This window comes from Scatophagus argus, chromosome 3 (genome assembly GCF_020382885.2).
Source record: "Scatophagus argus isolate fScaArg1 chromosome 3, fScaArg1.pri, whole genome shotgun sequence".
In the NCBI taxonomy this organism is placed as follows: Eukaryota; Metazoa; Chordata; class Actinopteri; family Scatophagidae; genus Scatophagus; species Scatophagus argus.
The window spans coordinates 20,021,418-20,031,911 of NC_058495.1; the positions used below are offsets into that span (position 1 = coordinate 20,021,418).

The 10,494-nt window shown below is 41.7% G+C and overlaps 1 protein-coding gene across 2 annotated transcripts in view; it reads right to left on the reverse strand.

Annotated features, from left to right (window-relative positions):
• slc25a26 (solute carrier family 25 member 26) overlaps positions 1–10,097 on the reverse strand; it is a 59,399-nt gene extending 49,302 nt beyond the window's left edge. For both annotated transcript variants that reach the window (XR_006843014.1, XM_046384557.1), the window contains exons 1-5: positions 9,924–10,097; positions 8,280–8,436; positions 6,714–6,832; positions 387–491; positions 62–109 (exon numbers count right to left, since the gene is read on the reverse strand). Coding sequence is in view for 1 of the 2 variants with exons in the window: in XM_046384557.1 (XP_046240513.1) it covers positions 62–109; positions 387–491; positions 6,714–6,832; positions 8,280–8,436; positions 9,924–9,956 (462 nt within the window). In the remaining variant the exon portion in view is untranslated. The remainder of the gene's footprint in view (positions 1–61; positions 110–386; positions 492–6,713; positions 6,833–8,279; positions 8,437–9,923) is intronic.
• Between the last annotated feature and the right edge of the window lie 397 nt (positions 10,098–10,494).

Genomic DNA, 10,494 nt, shown 5'->3' on the forward strand with positions numbered 1-10,494 from the left:
CTGGTTGCTACTTCAGTTGTGATCGTTATCAATAACGAATAAAATAAACACTTAATCTTACCTCTCTGAGAACCGTACTCCCGTATCCTCTGTACAAGCCTCGGAAACCCTGCTCAGAAAGACCAGAGAACACATTTTCACAAACACACATTTATTAAAAAACCACAGATGTATGTTTTCCTTTAAAAAATCCTCAATGACATATCCATATCATTAGCATGAGGAAGTAATACAAGAATCCAAGTTGAATATTTCACAACAACTACCACATGAAAAGTTCTTTAATTTTCATTCATTTCTATCCTTCTACCGTATTTTATTCATCAAAAATCATCAAGTTGTAATAAATCAGTTCTTCTTAAAAAAAAAAAAAATCTTTCATGTACCTCTTCTCTGAGTGTAGCCAGCAGCATGCGGTAGGTGGTGGATGAGGGAGAAGCCTGGGTCCTCTGTTTTACCACCTCTGTGGGCACTCGGATCAGACACGCCACCTACAGGATGGAAGAGTACAAGTAAACAAAATGGCCCAGGTTTACTAGCACATGTATGTTCTTGCTACGCGGCAGGTGGCCACGGTACAGCACGGCCTGAGGAGAGCATTCACATGGCGCTGGCAGGCTAACGAGTGCTTTAGTTAGTGTCCAGTTGGGCCAGTTATCAAGCCAGTGCACACAGAAGACACGACACCTGTGCAACAGGTAAAAGGGTCATCAGGCTGACTTTGAACATGCACCTCCATCAAACATGCGGATGGATCCAGACACACACGCACACCTCAGTTACCACACTCCCCGCCACAAGTTCCAACCCATCCTCCATATGTCAACGAAAATATGGACTGCCAACAGCTAGTGAAGACAGACATGAATATTTATGCTTCATAACTCCCATTGCCCTAAAGGCAAGCAGGCGGGCAGGCACAGCTGCCCACCTGGCGACTTGATTTCCCATTTATCCTGCATCGAAGCGGAAATACCGGCAAGCAATCTTGCAGAGCGATTGGTGAGCCGCCCCCCTGCTGTGACTCCCCTTGTTCATACAGATGCCAGTCTGCTGGTGCCACCCTTGCCACAGCATCACGATGTCGGGAGAGGAGGAAAAAAAAAAATTACGAGTGACAGAGGAACTACAGTAAAGACAAAATTCTCCCCTTTCTTGTTTTGCTCATTGTCTGTTCAACTACACACACAAATTTGGGCATTTGGGCACCATCAGAAGTTTTAGAAGGGATGGGCCCTTGAGAATCTGAGGCTGCACTCTAAGAAGGGAAGACGGCTACCCTGACAGCTGTAGGAGGGCTCAATTCTGTCAGCCACTCGTCCTTTGTGTCGTCTCTTCTGCAACATACCAAGGACGGCTTATGTGGATAACAACGTGAATGCATGTGGAGCACAAAAGGAGAAAGGATAAGTCAGCTGTGCTGGAAGTCAAGCAGAATCACAGCCTGAGCCTGAAGAAGACTTGACAGATAAATCGTGGGAAACTGCACAGTTCTTACTCAGTGTCTCTAAAAATCCTACTGACTACTGATTTTTATTTTGGTTCATTTCTCAGCTTTTTTGTGACCTTCACTGTATCGGTTTTGCTGCGAGACAAAAGGAAGGTTCTTCTTCGTTTCAGAACACATTGAGAAGATAAACTTCATTCTCTGTACATAAGAGCAAAAACAAAAGACCTGAATGAGTGTCCATGAAAAATTCAGCACAACTCTTATTGGCATTTCAGGCAAGTATAACCGTAGTCTGGTTGCAACCTACCATGGAGCAACAGTACCACCAAGTGGCTAAATTTTTATCTTCATCCGCTCCCTGTAATAACTAAGTTGGCTGCATCCACCTCAGAGATCTCACTTGCTCTCCCTTTGGTCAAGTTACCATTCATAATACATTGTACATCATGTTTTCCCCAAACCAATCCTCCAAAGGACCAGAATAAGGCAGCTAAATAGAAAGAAAGTGGCTATGACAAGTAATTACTGACGTAATTGGATGTGGGGCCTGGAGTTGAGACAGCCTTTCCTCTCCTGTCACTGCAGAGGGGGAGGCAGAATGAGCCAGACATTATACCAAATAAATTAGGGACATTGTTTATTTGGAAGTAATTTGCACGCCTGGGGGTGGTGAAAAGGATGTTGAGTAGATGGAAGACAAAGTGTGCAGCCTCCAAGGCCATTTCAGATCTCTTAAAAATCAGGAGCAAATGGGGGAACAATGGTGATGAATCAGGGCATGATAACAGAGGACTGGGGCTTAGAGAAGTCTTGATAATAGAGTTATATCCTTTGTGGAGATGTAGCAGTAATATGACATCACATTTTTAAAGAAATAACTAACAAAAAGAAAGAACGAAGAAATAAAAGATTTGGGTGGGTGCCCCACATTACAAGAGACAGGACTGTTGCCTCATGTTTATGAAAAGGCTGTAAGTGGAAGACTGTCAGGATGACAGATGCCCGTTTCTTTACCTGCATTGATTGACCATCATTCTCACGCTTTTCTCTGGATTGTAAACTTATTATAAACCCACTGGCAGTCTTTTAAATTCCTGCTACCATTCATCTTTATTTACAAGCTGTTGGATTCGTCAAGCAGCCTTAATTAGGCGGCTGCCCGCCTGTGATTGGAGCCTTTCTGTTTCCCTTGGCATGTTGTTGTTAATCCAAATGACAGAGCGCGTTTTCAATTTCCAGCACTGGCCGCCAAACAACAAGGTAGGACATAGACGCTCAATCACGGGCGAACCATAGTAAGGAATGGGAAATTAGCAGAGACTCAAAGCACATTATCGGCATAGCGAGCAAATCAATCCGCAGATTGAGTCATTACATCCCTCCGTCCTCCACTGCTTTGCTGGGTCCCTTTCACCGTCCATGGCCATCAGGGAACAGTCCTAAGTCAATCAGGACCGGGATTATCTTTTGGCACCATGAAGATAAAATAGGTAAGAAAAACATACAGGCTGAAACAATTGTTATGGGCCTCAATTATATGGGTATTTTTGCCATTAAAATTTGCTAAAAAGTACCTGCTGCAGTCACACATATAAAGATTCAGCAGGGTAGATAACAGCCAAAACAATGAATAAAACCACTGCTGAACTCACACACTGACGCTTTGCTATCAGTCATGAAAAAGCAAATAAAGAAAGAAACAAAGAAATAGTGCCTTCCCACACAATGTCAGAACCCCACCTTAACAAAGATATCAAGTATGAAACACAGTGAAGCCTGTGCAGTATTTCTATCATATCTACCAGCACCAAGACACCCATGACTGTTCTGGGTTTTTGATCAATCCTTCAATCCTGGCAACACAGTACTAAGAAAGAGAGAAATAAGGGTCAACAAAGAAGTGAAGAAAGAGAGGGAAGAAAGAGGTCAAGAAGAGAAAGGAAAGATATGAGGACAGTGCGGGTCTCCAAATTTGAAACAACAGCCAATAAATCACAGAGCACGGCGCTGCTCGAAGGCGATGCACGGATTATTTCTCAGTGCCAAGCTAAGTGGCTGCCAGTTTCTACCCCCAAAACCTCCTCCCTCTCGCTGTCCCCCTATCTTGTCATGTCACACTGTATTTTCCAGTACATCCTCCCACAGACGAGTGGTGGTGAGGTGGTGCTGATGGCGGGTGGGGCGGGGGTTATGGATGCGAGAAAAGCCCGCCGCCTGGCCTTGACAAATGAGCTTTCAGGGCAGACGTCGAGCGAATGGGAATGAAGATAAATCTGATCTAATGGCTGGATAACAGCCTGCTAGAGCCTGACAGACGCCATCAGCTTACACATTCTTTATGGGAGCGTCCCGCCACTGCAGCCACACAAACATCAGGATTTCTCTCATTGTCTTGACCCTAGTTTAGCTCTATCTCTCCACAAGCTATGACTGTCCTTCCTGTCTCCTTCTTCCTTCTGTTTACAAGTTAGACCAGGTGTTAAGTAGGTTAATACAGAAGCTACATACGCCATGACATTTGAAGATCTCCATCCAACAGCTCTCTTAAATTTATGCATTTTATCTATAGCTAAGTACATATTTCCTGTTACCTGTGATCCTGAATTTAATGAGCTTATTTAGGTCTTGAACTTGAATTTCTTGAATTTCCCTTGGGATTATTAAAGTATCTATCTAGCAAGCTATCTATCTAACTTAACATTTTTAGTAAAAATTATGATCCCTGGAAGACATAACTCTCACAGGTATTTCACATATGATTACCTTGTTGACGTTTGCTCTTGATAGACAGTATAGAGGTTGACTGTTAGGGGATTTTCAAAGGTCAATATGTTGACAATAGTTTGTAGCAGGAACAAGCGGATAGTCAATTAATCAGCTGATAACCCCCCATAAAGTAATTAATGAATAAATATGTTACTCATTTTTATTTTTCTGAGCCACTACTCAAAGTCAGGAATTTCAGTTGAGAAGTTACATGGTGGAGGCTGACACAGCCATTAGCCACATCGTAGCAGATTTCCACCAATACTGATGCTATACTATACCATCGCTATACTATTCCTTCTTACCCTAGAGTACATCTGTCAGACCCAACCCTTGCCTACTAAGTTAAAGAGTGGAAGATCATTTAGATTTAAGTGTGAAAAGGTGTTCTCTTTTCTTTCTTTTAATTCCCATCTCATACTTTATGCAGAACAAATTCTGAAATACAAAGTACCTCTGGGATGATCATAATAGACTTTGACTTAAGTCCATATCTGGTGAGTTAGCGTCAAGTCGAGCACATCATCCACAGAGGGAAGCTTGGGGATGGGATTAGCAAAACAGTAAGTCCAATAAAGCTTCTGTTTTGAATGTTGTGGAGTGGAAACTCTGCTACCAACCGGACCAACTGGATGAGTAGGTGAAAAACAACTAAATGGACTCCTGGGGAAAGGATCATAGGCTGATGAATGGCTCCGATGGGAAAGTCAGACAAGGACCAAATAACAAGTTGCTTCTTCTTCTTCTTTAAGCTCCTGTAAGTCAAAGTCTGCAGCACCCAGCTGCTCCCAGCATAAGAGAGACAAGCAGGAGGATGAGCAAAAGAGAAGTAGGGCTACAACGAAAACAAGTGACCTTATCTTATACTGGCAGAAGAAAACATATGATGAAGAGTGGAAGATCAAACATAACAGTACTGAAAATCTGCTTTGCATTTGCATTCAAGGTGTGTTAACCATTAAGAGTTGGACTAAAGTATCTTTGTGCCTGTTTTTGGAAAAATCGTTTAGTCTATAAAATGTAATAAATGGGTTTCATTTCCCAAGGTCCTGGTGATATCTTCAAACTGTTTGTACTGTCCAAAATTCATTCAATTTTAAAATGATAGAAAAAAGAGAGGGAGAGAATTTATACATTTTCTATCAAATGCCTTTAAGTAACCAATTGTTTTCGCACTATACGTGAGAATTTTGCGCCCACTTGGCCCAGATTTAGTCCAGCTCATGTCAAAACCCCAGTGCAATAACTTTTAATTAAAAGTCATTAGCAATGACTGAGGAGACCCAGAATCATATGTGGCAGCCATTGCATCATAGTGTGGGCATTTGGGCCACGCATAGGGCAGCACCAGGGTAGGCCTTTCATGGCTAAGCCTCAAGATTACTCTCTTTGAACAAGATGTATCCAGTTGCCAGAATGCAGTGGGATGTTGCCCCTGCTCTGCTCAGCTCCACTCCCAGGGATTTGTGCCTTTGATGTGCTCATATCCAGAACAGCAGGAAAGGGGTTAAAGGTAACAGCAACCTCAGACTCACCTTTCACACCCATCTCGTTGGATCCATAGACAAAAAGTGGTAAAATGCATATATTGCTGAAGTGCTGTGACAGCATCTGTAATAAGTTCTGCACTGATTGTGAATCGAATTTGTGCTAACATAAAAGTCCTCTTCTCAACACTGTGACACACTAAGATTCAGATAAACTCAAGCACAGTGCTCCCATGTGGATTATACCAGATGGGAGCATGTGAAATAATCCCTTTTCATAAACATGCAAAACTTGACTAAATTACATCCATCCAAAAGCCATGAATACTGAAAACCGAGTATTTTGTTGAAAGCCATGGTGGTATAGCAGGGGGGTACCCCTCTTTCCATACCCACCATCTCTCTTCCCCGTCTTCATGCCATTGTGAATACGTGCGGCCCCCATATGGCTCAGGTTCTATGGTTCACTGCGAGTGATTGGGAGAGGATGGGCTGAGGAAATTGCGCCGCTGTTGGTTTCAAGCCCGAATTCCCCAGACTAAATTGGCAGAGTCTGGGGACCTGAGCTGGGAAAGTAGATGAGTCAATAAGCAGTAATGAGATCTTATTTACCCAGCTATCGGAGGGAAATGCTGTGAGAGTCCTGAGGAAGCCCCCTTAACTCACTCAGCTGGAGCCCAGGGACTACAGTCAAAACCACATACTTGGCCCCCTACCCTGCTCTGCTGCCCCCTTGCATGGTGGTCTGTGAATTTTGAAAGGCAATAATGTCACAGACATGCCGGTGGAGTTCTTTTGGGAGTGGTGGGAAAGTCACACAGAGGGAAGAGCGAGTTCATAGTAGACCAACAAGTGTAATAAGGCAGCTGGCCTTCTACAAATGGAACAACTGAGAATGAGTTAGACCTATGGAAAAGTAAAGCATTACTACAAAAATAGACCAGCAGAGCAAAAAAAAAAACAAATCAGAAGAGGCAAAAGTTGAGAGAATGAGGGACAGGAAGACTTACTATTTCTCCCAGGGAGGCAGCCAGCATGTGAGTGATGGGTGCCGCGTGTGGTGCCGCTAGCACCCCGCCAGCGCCGAGAAGGGACTTTGTGCAGTCGTAGGTGACAAAGAAAGCAGCAGCTGTAACCAAGCAGAACCACAGCCATTTAAGGCCCATTAGTCAACCAGCATACAGCAATTAATATCCCTCACTACCACTGACAGGGGAGAAACTGAGGTGTGTGTGTGTGTGTGTGTGTGTGTGTGTGTGTGTGTGTGTGTGTGTGTGTGTGTGTCTGTCTGAATGTAAAATGGGGCTAAAAGCTGAGAAAGTTAAGTGCATCTCATGTGGACAGAGTTTTAGTTCCTCCTTCATCCCGCTGGTCATCACATGCTTTCATCAGATTAGTCTTGCAGAGATATTAAATTCATTAGCGAACAGCAGCAAAATTAATGGATTTCATTCAGACCAACAACATATGACTGCGGCATCTTTATCAGTCAGTCTCTGACATGTTTATGAAAAGAGCTGAACTTAGTCACGTTGACCCATTAAATACTCATTTGTGCATCTGTTTGACTGATGGTCTATTGATTATCCATTGCTTCTACTTAGAGGTTGACAGATACATACTCTTATGTTTTATGTTTTGTCAGGAAGGATACCGACTAATATAAATGAAGAGGAAAAGATAAATATCTGTAGTAAAATAAAGATCTTAGAGTCAAAGTTTAAATATCCAGTGATGGAATATACAGTAAATTAACCTACAGTTTACTGAACAGCCATGTACAGTTCTGAAGTACTTGTAATGCATTTGAGAATTTACATTTTTTTTACATTATACTTTCATCATACTATAATTTGGAGGCAAAAAAAGCCAAAGTGATCCTAAATTCTTTCTGTATTTACTACTTCTTCCATTCAAAGGTCTACTCGGAAATACAGTTGAGATGGCAGACTGACTTGGCTCATTTGCAGTCCTATAGATTGAAGCAGCATTGTGCTGAAACTGACGCTCGAGCTGACAAATAGTCACGTCAAAATGTCAAAGAATCTCATTTTTGTCTAAAAAAATAATCCAAGTCCTCTTTATTCCTGTGACTGTACATCATCATCAGGCAATTCCTTCAAAAGTCTGATCTCACCAACAAACAAATTAAGAACAGAACTTGAAATGATTTAATGAGCATGTGAGCGGAGTGTTTGGCTGATACTACAAAACAAAGCAAAATAAATAAATAACTAAAATAAAATACAATTACTGTGAACTATTAAAATGATCTGTTCAACCCACAGCCTCAAACCAAATAAAGTTGCACTCTAATTCATTATCACTGCACTTTTGCCATGACAAGAAAAGAAATAAATGAATGTGCAACAGTTAAAAGACGGTCTAAACACCCAACTCTAACAGCCATTTTATGCGTATCACGGTCAACACAGTGCAAGTGTGGGTCTGAGAAAAACACAGAGAAGAACCTTGGTTGTTTGGGATGTACCTCCAGGAGAACATCATTTACAAACAATACAGAACAGTGAACCTTCAACTGAACATAAATCCAGCTGACACAATGACCGTCTTACCATTGGGGAAGGAGCCGACAGCAGCAGACGGGACTCCAGCGTAGATACCCCTGAAGCCCCCTGCCTTGTAGAAGCCCTGCTGACTCTGCAGTCTTGTCTTAATGGTGTCCAGGGGGAAGAGGGTCAGATCCACACACATCCCTGCACAGCCTCCTGCCTGGAGAGATTAAGATCACTTTGAGAGTTGCAATACACACTCTTTAATAACAGTGGTGGAAGACATATTCAGAACTTATACTTAAACCTGTATTTATTTGTTTGTTTGTTTATGGGCAATTCAGATTCATTGCAGCTGTAAACACAACACTGATATATTAAGATTATTATACGTTATAATTATTATAACCATTCAAATTTCCCCTCAGGGTGATCAATACAGGAATATCATACCTCATTTTAAAGATGATATGATAAACTTCATGGCAGTTGCCTATTTACATATTTCCAGCAGATGCAGGGCAACATAAGGAATAATTTAGTCTTGTTTTCGGCCACATGACGTATGTAAACCCAATATTCATCTTCCTTTTAATTCTGTTTTGGTCTCTACCAACTCCTATAGGAAATATCTGCTTCTTAATGCACCACTAGCTTTATTAGCCAGTTGCTAAATGTGTTTGTCTACTGTGTGATCCTGGGCAGGTAGTATACAGTGGGTTCACCAGAGCTTTTCATGCTGAAAAAAGGCTGCCTAGTGCTGCAGGTGTCGATGCTGATAATATATCCCAGGTGAATCAAAAGAGTAATTATGTAAGCCATACAATCAAAACAATGAAGAGCTTCAAGTAACCACAGCAGTACCACACAATAAACAGAGTGCTGATGTTTTCAGTAAAATGTACATCAAACATTGCCTTTCATTGTGTTATACAAGTGAATTATTCTTACTGATGTATTAAAATGTAAGCACCATTTTAATGCTGCAGCTGGTCAAAGTGGGGCTAATATTCCTACTTTATAAAAATATGAAATAACACAGTAGAGGAGAGTCATTTTTGCACCACACACACACAAATCTTTCCATAACTCATGTCTGTCCTTTTCTTTTACTGACTTGTCATCTCATCTCAGAGGTACTCTTCCTTAAGTCTCATTATAGTCAATTTTCAGTGAAGGGACACAAAAGGTTCCCAGTTTCCCATACACTTGAACATTTAAAACAGCAGTTGCCCCGCCCCCTCGCTCGTGCACACGCAGCCAGCCGTTAGTCCACACACAAAGATGCTCTTATCTTCTTCTAACTAAACTGGTTTTCGTTTCAAAGTATTTATAGTAACACTTTCTGTCCAGCTTTATCCGTGATACTGGCAGGTAGTCACTTAGCAGCCTCCCATAACGGCAGAATATTGTATTTTAGGAGTTTGTATAAAGTAGCTGAGTAAAGAGGATCAGTCGACACACAGGTCCTTGTTGTCAAGCTTCGCTTCTAGTTTGTCTGCTACTTTGTTTTGCAAATAGCTTAATTTTTCAGTGTCTTATAAGCAGAACACGAACAAAACGTATCCACGACTTAAGTTTTGTGGTCTGCTAGTCTTGAACTGCAAGTAATCAACAACAGCTGTGATGAAATATGGTCAACTCAGAGCTTATTTTATGGAAATACTAACTAGCGCCCTGACAAATTGTACAAAATTGCCAACTTACCACCAGGGACGCGACGAACTCTCGTCTCTCCATACTCCGCTCTCAAAATTTTCTCTTGTCAGCCGTGCAGACACAACTGTTCAGCACGTTTAACACTCTACTGTAATCTAAACATGCCTGTCAAGGACGCTGCCATCTTGGCTGTATTACTTCCGCGTGACGCCATGACGCACGTTAGACACGTCGTGTGGACCGCTCTTAAATGATTGGGAGATGCAGGGGGGCCAATAACATACTCAATTCCTAATTGAGTTTGTTAGTTGCCCAGTTTTCTGCAAAAATAGAAGTAGGTATTTGCTTTTTGAGTGCACATAATAACTAACAACTAAAATAACCATCGAACCATAGACAAAAAAAACATTAAGTAATATTATTAGATACCACAGCAGTAATGTGATTACCTTAAAAGTGTGCTTTTGAGATCAGTGTTACTATTGCCCCCAGCCACTTACATCCCAGTATGAGACAATTTTAACACACTGACCTCCTCCATTAATTTAGTGTTATTGTCTTGTCCGTTATTAGTGAAAATATCAGTTGTGTTATTTATTAGTGCACTTATCTGTTATCT